The sequence below is a fragment of the Anas acuta genome, chromosome 2, assembly GCF_963932015.1.
Source record: "Anas acuta chromosome 2, bAnaAcu1.1, whole genome shotgun sequence".
NCBI lineage: Eukaryota > Metazoa > Chordata > Aves > Anseriformes > Anatidae > Anas > Anas acuta.
In genome coordinates this window covers 106008714-106023499 of record NC_088980.1, presented here as the reverse complement: position 1 = coordinate 106023499, position 14786 = coordinate 106008714, and the positions used below count along the sequence as shown (strand labels likewise).

Below are 14786 nucleotides of genomic sequence, written 5' to 3'. Positions count from 1 at the left end.
CTGCAGCTAGGCTTTTCACACATGAAGTTAAATAAACAACCCCGTCCTGTGATTTGTCTGGGAGAAGGTGTAGGTTGACACCCATCACCACACCACATAATCAAGTGTTTTGCAATGTGTTTGCATGCTCTCCTCAGTTACACCCTTGCAATGCAGACTTTACATTGCTGTGAAAGTGGAGGTTGGGGCAGAGTTCATATATAGCATACGTGCTCCTAGGAGTATAAGGTTTGGAAACTTGAGCACCCACTAAGACAGCTAAAATGATGGTAATGAAGGAAAAAAAAAAAAGCGCATTGTGCCCAAATATCAGAGTCTAAATGCCTATATTTAACGTTGCTGATTAAAATCTCTTAACAAGAAGTCAAAGTGAAGGCACACTGAGGACTTTTACTAACAAGAACAAGGAAAAGTTAAAAAAAAAAAAAAGTTAGCAACGGTAGAGTACTCTTTACAGGATTTTTTTTTTCCCTGCTTACACAAAGAATTGTTCTATATGTGGGGATTTCCATTATTCATACCTAAACAAAATGTACTGGGGAGATTTATTTGGGGTATGTTGTGATACTTTGTGTATTCTGGAGATAAAGTTTCCACTCAGTGAAGATCAAAGTACTTATAAAAGTCTCCCAACCTGCAATCCACCAGCTGACTTTCTGATCTGCCTCTGTGCTTGTTTGTTGTTATTGTTTTTTTCCACTGAGTCAATTCCCTGCCTTACAATAACATTGCTAAGCGACTCATTGAAGATGTGTCTGCCCTATACAGGCTCATATCATGCTGCAGAGATGCTTACAGTTTACCTTTAGCCTTGCATTACAATGGAGGAGCCCCAGCACAACTCAAATCATAATTTCTGCTCTGTTCAGACCTAGTGATAGAAAAATCAAATGATTCAATCTTGCCTGTCACCCTGTGTACGTGTGGGTGGAGAGGTATTCCAACTATATGAAGAGCTGTCATAAGCTAGTCACCTTGCATACATTAGCTGAAAGAAAGACGTGGCCTTTACAGAAGAAAATAGTTGTTGGGGCACAGGCAATGTATATATTTCATTCTTGTCTATCTTCTTTGTAGCTGTTCCACTTGTCTCTGAGCTTGCAGTGGAAATTTTGGAAAAAGGAGAAGTGAGGTTCTGGTTGCAAGCTGAAAAATTGTCTGGCAATGCGAAGGCCAACTTTGTATTTAATGATAAGGAGATTTTTAATGGAGAGGTAAGGCTTTTCATTGCTTACAGATGTTTGCATGTTTATAACAAATGAGTGTTAGTGTATCCAATGTGCTTCCAACTAGTGTTCCATGATAGTGAATTTTTGTCAGAAATAGCATATGTCATTGAAAACATCACTAGGAAGATTTTGTCCATAGTTTTCAGCTCCAGCTGAATTCTACTGGATGCAGTTTATAAAGTGGAATTAAATGACTTCCTGCCACCTTTGTGAGTACCACGTGGTCTGTTAACTAATGAAGACCATAAGAGTTCCTGCAGTGAGGTAGTTACAGGTAAGTAGCTCCTGTGGTCTTCAAGGAGTCACTGCAGTCACCTAGATTCATCCTATGTCTTTTATCTGTGGCTTATCTACGGCCCCTGTAGTCACTTCACACACCACTTTGCTGTTTGGAGGAATTTAGGACACCAAGGGAAAATTCCCAGGTGGTTGTTTCCAGTAGCAGAGCTTGTTACTTATGAAGACAGGATGTATCATGCTTTTTTTGCAATACTGATAGCAGTTAGAAGGCAGGGATAGAGCTTTTCTAGACTCCCCAGGGAAGTGGTCATGGCACTGAGCCTGCCAGTTCAAGGGGGTTTGGACAATGCTCTCATAAGAGTGGTCTGATTTTTGGGTGGTCCTTTGGGGACCCAGGAGTTGGACTTGATGATCCTTGTTGGTCCCTTCCAACTCAGGATATTCTATAATGATTCATTCTACACAAAAATTTATATAAATATTGTCTCAGAGATGATAGTGTTCTGAAGAGATGCAAATCTAAACCTCAGTAATAAAAAAGAACACAACACTCACCATAGAACAGGATGTTCACATGCTTCCATCCTTGTCAGATTTCTTATTTATTTGGTTACATGTATAGAGCTGGAGCTAGAAATAGTGGGAATTCGACTGAAGAAAACAGAATCTCACCTAAAGATATGAAGCAATGTTTGCCAAATAGTCTCTGATTCTGATATCTGTTAACTGTTGCTTTACTTTCCATTCCTGAAGAAATATAAAATGAAGGTGGACCAGAAGACTGGCCTTGTTGAAATGATTATGGATAAACTTGAGGACAAGGATGAAGGGACTTACACTTTCCAGCTGCAGGATGGAAAAGCAACCAATCAATCCAGTCTGGTGCTCATTGGTGATGGTAAGCTAATCTATACTATGCAGAAGGCTGGAAAAAATTACATCAGGGTTGGTTGTCATTTTCACTTTCCACTGTTTTCCCAATGTAGTTCTAATAAACGTTCATGTCACAGCACTTCCCTGCCTCAGATAAAACAGACCATGTGTGTGAACTGATAATTTTTAAGTGCCCAGAGGAAAGGGAAAGGTTTTAGAAATGTAAAATATTGCAGGCTATCACGGCTTGCTTTTCTATGGTTTTTCTATGAAAATTTCCCTTGTAAAATGCCTCATCAGCCAGGAATACACATCTGTACCTATTTGCATTGCCACTGCTTGCCAGTTCTGCTGCCACTCCTGTTTGCCTTCCTCCTAGTAGTGGAAAGCGGTTGCATGACAGGGGATTACACTTCTTCAGAGTGATGTGTTAAACCCCTGATAGCTGCAAGCAGCTTGGGAAGTTGGGTTAGCTGTAATCGGCTTCTGACCCTTGGAAATGTTCAGTATCAAGTTGCTGAGAGAAAATTTGACCATATCACACAGTTCTTATTGGCCTCCAAGGGACAGAGCTGTGCCTGTTACAGTACTGCACAAATAACACATGTTGTTTAACCTCATATATGTTGCTGGTTTTAATTTCTAGTCTTCAAGAAGCTGCAGGATGAAGCAGAATTCCAGAGGAAAGAGTGGCACAGAAAACAAGGTGATAATAAGAACGTTCATAAGAATCACATATGTGTTAGTTTGTTAAGTATGAGAATTTGTTTATATTAATATATGCTAAGCTAAAATGCATGTTTTTATTCTGTTGTGTAGTTGCTTGCCTTTTGAAGGAGAAATAGGAAAAATAAACACTTTAAAATATAACTATTCTTGTCGAGAAAAACACATTTGCCCTTGTTTTTGTATCATGAATACCACCGATGTAATTTTTTAAAGAAAAATATCTGTAATTTCAAACAGGTCCTCATTTTGTGGATAAGCTGGGATGGGAAGTTACCGATGACTGTAACGTGATGTTGAAATGTAAGGTAAGGGGCAAGGAAAAGACTAAGTGCAATGTTCAGAGAAGCACTTTGTCCTACTGCTGCTTAGATGCTGAGGGAGGAAAAGGACTAAAGACAAGTCTTTGGTTTTGTATTCCCAACTGAATATTGAATAGTGGAAGAGACTGAAAACACATGGGCTAATCATGCTGGAGTGATTGTAGATAGTCAGAGACTTGGGCAAAACTCCTTCCTGTCCAGCAAAAAGCAGCTCAAAAACTGATGAAGGAGAAGATGGTGGTGAAAAACAAATAGATTGTCCTCCTGCAGTATGATTAATAAACTCTGCTTTCTTTACAGAAATACAGTATCTGAACAAACAGCAATGTGTCGGTTACTGTGCTGAAAACAGAAAGAGAGGCCCTCTGCAAAAAATCATTCAAGAAGGGAACTCTTTATAACACACTCCTTGTGTATCACCACTGGTATTCAGGGACTTGTTAGATGTGCCCGTACAGCTTCCCAGTTCAGGCATTTAAGGTAGAGACCGGCACAGGAGCAGGGTAGGAAGAAGCTAACATTTGTTCTGAAGGGATAAAGAGCACCTGCCTCTGGACCGTAAATTTGTTATCCCCTGACAGCTCTCTGGTCACGTCTCTGCAGTGAGCTAGGGCTGCCGTTCAGTCCTCTGTGTCCCCCCCTTATCACAAGCAGGGGTAAAACAAATCATCCTGTGCTCTTGCTGCTTTTTTTCACACAAAACACTTTGGAAAATAGCTTAAACATTTTTCTTCAGGTCTGACATCTGTCCGTCCATCCGTCTGTCCGTCCGTCCATCCATCCATCCATCCACCCATTCAGGAAGATGGACCTTAATAGGAATGACGGATCCTTGTGAACTCGGGGACTGTCTGATTTTGGGCCTGTTTATAATCGCAATGTGAGAATAATTGCAATGTGGTTTTCATCCATTTTAGGTGGCTAATATTAAGAAGGAAACACACATTGTATGGTACAAAGATGACAGGGAGATAATGGTAGATGAAGAACATGACTTTAAAGATGGTGTGTGTACTCTGCTGATATCGGAGGTGAGTGACTGTCTTTGCTAACCCTAATCTGAAGTCAGTGTTATGAATTCAAGTGAAAGATATGATCTGCTATTTCAACAGAACAATCAAAATAGGAAGTGGGTTTTAAAAACGGAAAAACTCATGAGGCGTCTATATTTTAGCTAAAATAAATTTCTATCTATAACTGCTCACTCAGATTTTCAGGAAATGATGACAGCAGAGATAATAAGCATGTTGCTTCCTTTGCATGTCAGTTAACAACCGAATGAGACCACATCTCTGTTGTGACTTGCACTTAGGAAGTGCTTGTCACTTGGGCTTCCAGAGGACCGCCCTCTCAAAGTCACCCAAGAGACATACTTGAGATTTGCGGTCCCTGCCCAGCTCTGCTGCAGACACAGGGTGTGACCTGCATTAACCACTAAATCTCTTTGCTTTCCGTTCCTCTGGCTGAAAAAGGGCAGAAGCCCTGTGGTGGATGGGGGCCATGATGGGGCCATCAGGGCAGGACCTCCCAGCCAGGTCCTGACCCACCACCCCAACCAGGAGCTGGGCACGGGCAGCACCAGGGTAGCCCCAGCCCTGGGCATCGGGCACCTCCTGTAGGACAGGGATTGGGATGGGATGGGATGAGGCCGGGCCGGGCCACAAAATCTGGATTTTTCTACTGTAACTGCTCTGAATACTGTTTTTACAGTTTTCTAAGAAAGACACTGGCACTTACGAAGTCATACTGAAGGATGACAGAGGAAAGGACACCAGTGAGCTCAAGCTTACGGACACAGGTCAGAGCCCCTTTCTGCATGCTCTAAGCCATGCAACCGACAGCCTGCAAGCAAGATCGAGGCAATAAAGATAACTGCATATGTCTCCTTCCTGTGGTTTCGTTCCTCCTGTATATAAGATCATCTCATTAGAAAAGCAGAGATTGTTTAGCACAAGTAGCATTTGAATATGCTTCACTGCATGAGGATCTTGTATAATTTTGCGAGAATGTGATGACTGGTGCTGAGCAAAATGATAACACATTTCCTCAGGGGCTCACCAGCAGTTTAAGTCTGCAATTATAGAAAGAAATTACAGAGTTAGATAATTTTAAAAGATCTCACTTTTTAAAATGTTTTGTCATTACTATATTTAGAGGCTTTTCCATTCCTTGTGACCACTGCGTTTTTAAAGTTTCAGTTATAGTTAAGGTTCCAAGCAAGTGAGAAAAAATCATATCCATTGCAATGTACGCAGATGGGTCAGCATTCCTACCGAATACGGTCATTTACAGGGTAAAAAAAAAGAATATAGTTCAGTTCAGCTGCAGCAGTATTCATCAAGGTTAAAGTCTGGAAACTGTGGAATAACAGGCTACATTTTGGCATTACTTAGCTTTCTAATACACTTTTTAAGGTAGGTCTCATTTCTTGTTGGACCCTACTGGGGAGAATATTTCAGAATTGGTGCTTGGCCTATGATTGACTGTGCTTGAGATGCAGACACTGAGTTTAGTCTATGGATTTTGTTTCCACAGCTTTTGCAGATCTGATGAATGAAGTATGCAGAAGGATTGGTAAGCTTTTAATTCTCTTCTGAGATGAATGACTCATTGTGACACTCAATGAATGCCTGCATGGCTGCATAAAAACATGTGGTCTTCTTGCAGCTTTATCTGCAACAGACCTGAAAATCCAGAGCACAGCTGAGGGTATCAGACTGTACTCCTTCGTCACCTATTATGTGGAGGATCTGAGAGTAGGCTGGGTGCACAAGTAAGTATGCAAAAGCTTTGCAAATATCAGTGTGGTTTGTTTTTTATAGACTCAGAAAGAACCTGGGTATATGAGACAGACTGGGCACAGCTGTCTTTTCATCATCTCTCAGGGGTCTTTCTCTCATGTGAGTTATTTTCAGTGAACTTCACCCACGAGGAACCAGTAGAAGAGTTAGGTCTTGGTGGCACGGGGCCTTCCTGATGTTTTCATGTGAGACTGACAGTCCCATGCCATGTGCTGCTGTCAGGGCTGCATTGCTTCAGAGGGCTTCCCACCTCCCGAATGGGATCTGCATCTTCCTCTGAACTGGTTTCGAGGGGCAACACGAGTATGATCTATGGCACTGACAAGCTCTGTTAGAGGCCTGCACATCTGGTTTGGAGATACCTAGCCTGGAGGCCTGCTTGTCTAGGAGCCATAATTCACAGGAACTGGGGCAAACAGGCACATCCTCTTCATGCATGGGTTCATGTTTTGGAGGCAAAGCAAGATTGATTCAACACATGCCTGAGGCAGTAAAATCCAGACAGGCCCTCCTGTGAGCGCTCAGAGCCTAACAAGGACAGACAGGAGAACTGAGACTCTTACAAAGCAGTTGAATACCCAGCTCCCCATAAAATTAGTGGGAGTTGTGTATCCAAGCCCATGAGACAGCTTTGAATTTTCACTCAGCATAAACAGCTTGTACTGGAAAACTCAGAAAAGTAAACAACTTAGTTTATTTTAAATCTATTATTAATGTTCTTGCTGTTTCACTTCCTGTGTATATGGTAGCAGTTTGAGGTCTTCCTCTTTCTTGGCATACATTTTGATCTGGTAAAACCAGGAGTCCCAAGCATTACAAAACTAGATGTGAATACAAATTGCCCTGGATTTTTTCTCTCTCCCTTCATTTTCTCTCTTTTTCTATCCCTCTTGCTTGTCTTTTTCTTTTCTCTATTTAATTTTTAGAAGCTAATTTCATCTTGAAGCACATCAAATTGCTCTTTGACCCTCTAGCATATTCAAAGCTATCAGTTGAAAGATAAAAAGAAAATGAGCAGCTTATTTGACAAATATCTTCTGCCTCTTCCAGAGCAATTAACTGCTTAGCTAAGAAGCTGAAAATTGGTATTTTTCGTGTGAGATGTATTTGTGTCAAGATACATTTAACTGTAAAAGCCAAGGCATAGCAGAACATGAGAAAACTTTCAAACTAGGCAAAACCCATTTGTAACAAAAGTGTTTTTCTTCAGGTACAGCCCTATGTAGTTTTGCTTTGCTCAAGCAGAAATAAACTTGTGCTAGAGAGAACACAGAAACATTTGAGGTATTACTATCGGATATCTGGGTCTTAAATCTGTGTAATATTTCTATGACTCAGGTTCATAACCTGTCTGCAAGCTTTGAGGAGAGCTGGAAATTGAACAGAAGACTGTCATAGCAAGTCTGTCCCTTTGGTCTACAGTTTGGCAATGAATTGGCTTCAAAAGCTTCAAAATATGATGGCATACTATTGCACCTTGGATATCATTTAGTAACCGCAGGTGTTCTGAGTGACACAACAGGAACAAATACTGTTTATACTCCAGTAAAAATGAAGGGGTGACATTGTTTTGTATTTTTCAGTGACACCCAGATCAGGTTTACAGACAGAGTGAAGACTGGTGTCACTGGGGAGCAGATCTGGCTGCAGATCAATGAGCCAACTCCTCAGGACAAAGGCAAATACACCATGGAACTCTTTGATGGTAAAACTGCACATAAAAAGACAGTGGATCTTTCTGGACAAGGTAGGCCATTCATGCTGTTAATATCACCTGCACATGGGTATGACGCTGTGGTAGGGCAGGAGCATCTCTAGCAGGATCAATCTGATACTATTTGGGTATCAGGTTAATTTTTCCCATTCCAAATATCAGCTTGCAGTTCGCCCTGGAGTTGCCTATGGAGATGTCAGCCCAGTTTCTGGGTTATCTTACAAAACCCTTGGGTTGCTGGCATTGATTGACAATTTTACACACAAGTTGTTGCACTGAATGCCTTCTGCATCTTTCCCTTCCAAGTAATAATACTCAGAGAAGGAAGTGAGGGACAAGTTTGTTCTGTTACTTTCCTACTGTATTTCTTTGATGGATATAATAGGGCTCCTTATTCTTCAGAGATGTCAAGACCGGTCCCTTTCATCAGCACAATGAGGGAATGTTATGGGAACAGCTAAAATTAATTCGACTGACTGATGGAAGCTCTTACTCTGAGAGAGCTCTCAGAACCTAGGAAGCAGATTAACTACTCCTGAGTTTCTGCTTTCCATCCCCAGCATTTCCCATCCCTAAAGCTTTGCTTTGGGCCTGTAAGATCTGTGTAAGGATGATATACTTACAAGCATCTCTGGCTTGCTCCTTCTTTATCCTCATTTTTTGAGAAAAAGTATGAAAAGCACTTAGAAAAAACAAATCTCTTGTATCATAAGTGAGTGGTCTGTAAATTGGGGTACACATGACAATCCACTGGGGTGCAGGAAAAAAAAAACACACAAGAACTTCAGTAGCATGTGTATATAATTTATTAAGAATTGCGTATACACATATGGAGGGTACTCAAAATTGTATTACTAATAGGGGGTTGTGATCAAAAAAAGTTTGGATGACTTTAGTGTGGTATATTTTGGGTTTCCTCCTCTGTTTTGTGAGGTAATTTCAGCCTATCATTCTCTCCTATCACTCTGTGTGAATTTTTGACCTTTAGTAGAAAAAACAATTGTGTTTATGTATGCATATGTACATATAATAGTTACCATATACAAGACTGCCTTTATTAGTTGAACCACTCAGCATTTTAGGGCTTATACAGTATCTCAGCATGTATCCATACTTGAGTATTTCTTTAATGATGTCTACATTTTAAATTAATTTCTGCATTTTAAATGAACACTTGTGGTGACCTATCTTTGAACCTACCTTTAAAATCAACTTTTCTCTTTACAAAGCATTTGATGAGGCCTTTGCTGAGTTCCAGAGACTAAAGTAAGTATTACGCTATCCAAATACAGCAATGGCACCCATAAAATAATAATGGTATTTGTTTGTTTTGTGCTAGAGCTAAAAATATTGTATGAAACAAATCCTAGTCCTACAGAAGCCTGTAGGAGTTTTGCATGTGACTGCTTTGGTATAACTCTTATGTAACAGTTAGGTAATGAAGAAAAAGCAGTATTGCCAAATGACAAGAGGCATTTTCTTTTAACCGATTAAGGCAATTTAAAAGACGAGCTATTTTTCCATCACTCTAAGTAAACCTTAAATAAAATTGGATTTTCTTTTTGTTTCTTTCAACTCCAGGCAAGCTGCGATTGCAGAGAAAAGTAAGTGGGCCTTCTTTGACAGTAATCACAATAAGCTGTTTATGAAGGTTTTCTTCCTATACAGGAAAGTTGTGTGTTGGGAGAGAGAGAGGGGGCATGTATGCACATGTACATACCTGTGCGCATACTAAAACTAGTTGACCTTACACCAAGGGAAGCAAGGAGCATGATTTAACATTTTGCACATTGCTGCTAATTTGACAATTTAATTTGACAATTTAAGAAGGGGTTACGTGGACTTTTCCAGAATAAGCTCCTGTTCCCATCATAGGGCATAACTGGAGTGAGAAAAGTTGGGGGAGAAAAATGTGTAGAGGGATCTGAGCTAACTCCTCATTGGACATAGATTCCAAATGGGAAGGGTTTGGGCTATGTACAGCAATCCCTGCTAGTTCCAGCTGAGGTGGCAGGAAAGGACCAGGAACAGCCCTGCCCTGGGCAATTCATTTCTAACTCTGCATGATTCATAGAGGGCTGGCACAGGCAACATAGTCATGCTCATTACTTCATCAAGTTGCCATTTACTCCAGAGTATATATTTTACAGAGTATATTAGATGAGAACATGCTCTATAGTCACGTCCTTCCTCTGCCAGGCTCCACCAGGACTTACAACTAAAAAAATCCATGTTCCAGAATAGGTACCTGAAAGCCTGCATGTGATCAGCTTATTTGTTTTTATGTAAGATTCCTATGGGACTTTGAGCTTAACCTGTAGAGCAGATACCGACCTTGTTTACGTCCAGGTGCACACAAAGGGGTGGCATTTCACTGCTGTCACCAAGACTGAAGCCTGTTGTTGTTTTTAGATCAAAACCAAATCTTCAGCACTGTCTTAGCAGAAACACGTTTCTAGTTTATGACACTAAAAATTTAGATCACCAGATCTCAAAAATTCAATTTTTTTTTGTGTGTGCGTGTGTAATCACAAGTAACACTGAATCAGTGGCTAAATCTGCAGGACACAGCACATGGACTTTAATTCCCTCCTGTAAGTGACTGATGCCAGCTGTTAACACTTCTTTTGCTGTGAATCAAACGTTTCTAAAGTCCAAATGGTGTGCTAAGAATGCTGAGTAATTCTGTCCTAGCGCAGATATCAGAGACAAGTTGTACATAAATAAGATAAGAAGAAAGAACTAGAGGGGAAACAGAATCTGGGACAGAGTTGATTTTGAGAAACTAAAGAAAATTATGTTCATTTCTTTTCAGACCGTGCACGGGTGCTTGGAGGTTTGCCCGATGTTGTCACCATCCAGGAAGGCAAGGTACAGTGAATTCACCAAAGCTTTACACAACAGCTGAACAGCTTGAATGCCTTTCAATGACAGCGAAATATTCACCTTTTTTTTTTTTTTTTAAAGATTCCATCTTTAAAATCTGCCACATTATTTATTCATTCCCTGTCTTCTGTACATAATGCAGTGGTCTTGCACAGATGGGTTTATTTATTTAGGGCAGTGTCTTTTCTTAAGCATTAGATAAAAGTGAGATGACAATGTGAGCTGAGACTAAAATTCCTTATGTAACCAGCTCTTTAAAAATTCATGCGCAGGTTTCACTGTTAGGTTTATCTATCTATCTATCTATCTATCTATCTATCTATCTATCTATCTATCTATCTATCTATTGTAACAGGGTACCAAGGAAGATTTTGATTCCCTTTTTTTTTATAGGATAGTTACACATTTTGTGTCTTACGGAGTTAACTGATAGTCAGATCTGTCAAAGCTGCCTTTTAAACAGGCTAAAAGCAGTAAACCTTTCTAACTCAATTCTCTTTCAGACTAAAGGAGAAATTTTTCTCTATTTCATTGGGGTTAGTGGGAAGGAAATGAGAGGAAGTCACTGGTATTACATCGGTCTATATTAGCGGAGTTTGGCTAAAAGATTATTGTAAGGCAGTCACAGGGGAACACAGCCATGTCACTGCTCAAGCACAGGACAAACATCCCAGGAAGTCAGTTCATAATCTTGTAACCTTTTCCCAGCACTCTGCTTCTACAAGCACTGAGACCAAAAGCATCTGCTCTTCACCTCCCTCTGGTCAGCCATAAGCCACTTCCTTTTCAAAGTGTGGGCGAACACTGAAATGAGACATTTGAATGTAGTTGAAAAGCTGTAACAGGATAACTACAGTAAGACAGCTTCTTGATATTTCCATTTTTTTTCTGGTAGTGGGTCAGCTGGGTTAGAGGTACTTGATTATAAACTGAGCAGAAGCGTTAAAAATCTAAAAGCTTGACAATGCAAGACAACAAACATAGCCACCAGATAGTGGGCTGCAGCAGTTCAGGGAAAATTAAGCATCTTGACATTATAAAATGGAATAACATTTGATTAAACTTTTCATTAAAGGATTTAGTGGCTCATGGAATGATATAAAAATAAGCAGCATTCATACACGTATTGTAACTGTAGACAGAGGACAGAAAGAAATAGAATGAATTTGCAGAATTTCAGACAATATTGTTTCTGCTTGTATATGAGATTCTCATACAGGTTTGGCAGGGGATAAATTTGGGTGATTATTATCAGGTTTAAGCTGACAAAAGAGAGTTGAAGTCGAGTATAAGCTCACTAAAGCAAATTGTGTAGTTTACAACAAAAGCAGTTCATAAAAAAATGAGTTGCAAAATCTTACCCAGACACACATTGTCCTTGACAGCAAGGACATTTGTGATGTTTGAATAAGCGACTGGAAAACTCCCAGAACTCGAGACAAATATCGTTGACCTTATGTGTCTGGATTCTGTAGATGATCTTTTTGAGAAACAGAGTAGGGCAGAGAGCGTTCAGGGAAAGCACTGCCTGTTTGGGTGTTGTTGGCTCATCTGCCTACTGCTTGCATATATGCTGGAGAGAGGGGGAGGATGGTTTTCTGTACCTGGTGTGTAATCCATGCAAATTGCACAATCAGCAAGGGTTTTGAATAAGAGTAAATGAGGTAGTTGAGAACTGGCAATTGCAAGTTTTGGTGCCGAATACAAGTGCAGCCATAACTGGATCTCAAACTTAAACTTAACACTGCGATTGCGATGCTATTGACTGGCTTTTTACACATGAGCTGAAGGATATGTGTGGGAATACATGAGCCAGCACTTACCTAGTGTTAATCAAACAGTGCTACAGATGGCCTAAGAGGCTTCCACTGATAGACATAAAAGCTCTTCAGCATTGGGTTATAATTGGAAAAGGCTAAGTGTCAGTTCATATTAGGGAAGTTCATATCAGACAAAACTAGATGGCCAATTTAACCTAAGTAGTTGTTTTAACAAAAGTAAGGGGTTTTATTTTTCAAAGGAGACATTGGATCCTGGCAGACAGGCACTTTTAGACCTAGAAGTGACATGTTACATCCTCCTGCCCACCAGCTCCCCCTGTTCTCCCCTTCTGCCAGGGTGCCCTTATAGGTAGACTGGAAGAAGGAGCATGTTCCTACAACTTAGCTGCTTTAACTAATACCCTGGCATCTTAGTCCAAACTGCCCATAAATGTGAGTATGTGATAATATGCAGGTGGAATGGCAATACTTGAACTACAACACATTTTCCTCTCCTATCTGCAATACCCTACTCATGCTAATCTGCAGTGAAATGCACAAAAGTCAAGCAGAGACACAAAGGGTCTGGACTTGCAGCACCTGGTTGCTCCATGTGCACAGACATTGGTGTCCCAGCTGCAGATTTATGATGTGAACTTCTGTATGGAGCTTTGAAATATGGAGATGTGGTTGAAAGAAGTGAGGTTTACTTGTGCAGGGTTTTTCAGATAGATCAGATTTCCTGATAGATGCCATTTACTCACTGTAACATCTACACATGTTTCTAGTCCACCCTCCACCCCCTTCTTTTTTTCCCCACTGGACAATCATCAGAGCCAGACAACTACTGGAAAAGGTGAATTACTTTGGAGGGGAAAAGTGCCTCTTAACAGGACAGGACACACTTTTTACTGGGATAGGTATTTCAGGATAAATACAGCATTATAATCAGGGTTTTCTGTGAGTAGTACAGACATGAATACATGAGCAAGAACTGTAACCTGCCCAAAGAACAGGAAATCTGAAGCAGACAGGTACAGTCACTGAGGGTAACCACTTCTGCTTGGCTAAGGCACCATAATCATGGAACTGTCTTCCAGAAAACTTTGGCATGACCAGAGATCTTGCCATCAACATAGTGGATTAGAAGATATATCTCTACACACTAATAGCCGGAAAATTAACAAGAGTTGGGAATGTAAAGAGGAGCACAGATGTCAAACCGGAGCTAGTGATGCAAGGTTAAGCCAAATGTGGCTATTTTGAGGAATGATTTAGAAGAAAAAACAGTCATCGTTGATGTTGTATTCCTTTGAATTCAGGGGTACTGCACCACTTCAAACACCTGATGTTTGAATGATGCCCTATTAGAGCAGCCTGGACAAGGACATGAGCTTATTATCATCTTGGAATGGTAGATGGGGTAATTTAGTGATGATCTCTTGCTTGCTAGAAAACCAGAACACATTAAAGAAATACTGAATGCCATAAGGGACACGTGCAATTCTTGGCTGAGACCAAGGCTGAGGACATGTTTGCATTGAGAGTGTTAAGGAAAAGGGGGAAATGTAAAACCACTTGTTTTCCCCATCTTTTTGAAAAGATGAACTGATATGGTCCAAACCACATTCTTACCAGTGGGCTTCAGGAGAAGGCATCCATAATCCCCAAGTTGTCATCAACTGTAGGTGCTGCAGGAAATCAGATAGGGGCCATTTCCACCAGGCTTTCACCACCCCACACCCAGTATGTGTCTTTCCTTCAGTACCAAGATATATGAGTTGTTTTTTTTTTTTGCGGGGAAACTTCACCCTCCCTTTTGTTCTCATTCTGTTCTTTAGGATTTGGGATTTCTGTGATTCTGATTTTTGTTCTCAGAGGTACAGTGCCTTTCTGACATGACAATATATAGGGTCACAATGTGATCCTCCTCAGTTGTCTCTATTTTTGATGTATTTTTATCAAGAGCCTTTAAAAAATGGACGAGAAACTTGATTTCAGTCAAGCAGAACCTTGTCCATTCCTTATGTACCACTGAAGACCATTTTCTCTGTAGTATATTTTTCAAATTTTGCTAGAGGAAAAGTTAGATTTCTCTCTGAGGAATATTTTCAGTTTGGAGCAATGTACTATTTAGTACTTAGACATAAATCAATTCCTTACTAAATAAAGGTCAGAGAAAGGTGTATGTACACTAAAGATTCATGTGAATATGTTTTACATATGACTTTCTA

General features: G+C 40.3%; 1 protein-coding gene across 5 annotated transcripts in view; it reads left to right on the top strand.

Annotated features, from left to right (window-relative positions):
* MYOM1 (myomesin 1) overlaps positions 1-14786 on the top strand; it is a 77189-nt gene that overhangs the window by 55443 nt on the left and 6960 nt on the right. For all 5 annotated transcript variants that reach the window (XM_068671511.1, XM_068671512.1, XM_068671509.1 and 2 more), the window contains 12 exons: positions 1078-1214; positions 2223-2367; positions 2989-3048; positions 3309-3376; positions 4309-4422; positions 5102-5189; positions 5927-5965; positions 6059-6164; positions 7776-7939; positions 9136-9172; positions 9488-9510; positions 10722-10777. In XM_068671511.1, the coding sequence (XP_068527612.1) occupies positions 1078-1214; positions 2223-2367; positions 2989-3048; positions 3309-3376; positions 4309-4422; positions 5102-5189; positions 5927-5965; positions 6059-6164; positions 7776-7939; positions 9136-9172; positions 9488-9510; positions 10722-10777 (1037 nt within the window). The remainder of the gene's footprint in view (positions 1-1077; positions 1215-2222; positions 2368-2988; positions 3049-3308; positions 3377-4308; positions 4423-5101; positions 5190-5926; positions 5966-6058; positions 6165-7775; positions 7940-9135; positions 9173-9487; positions 9511-10721; positions 10778-14786) is intronic.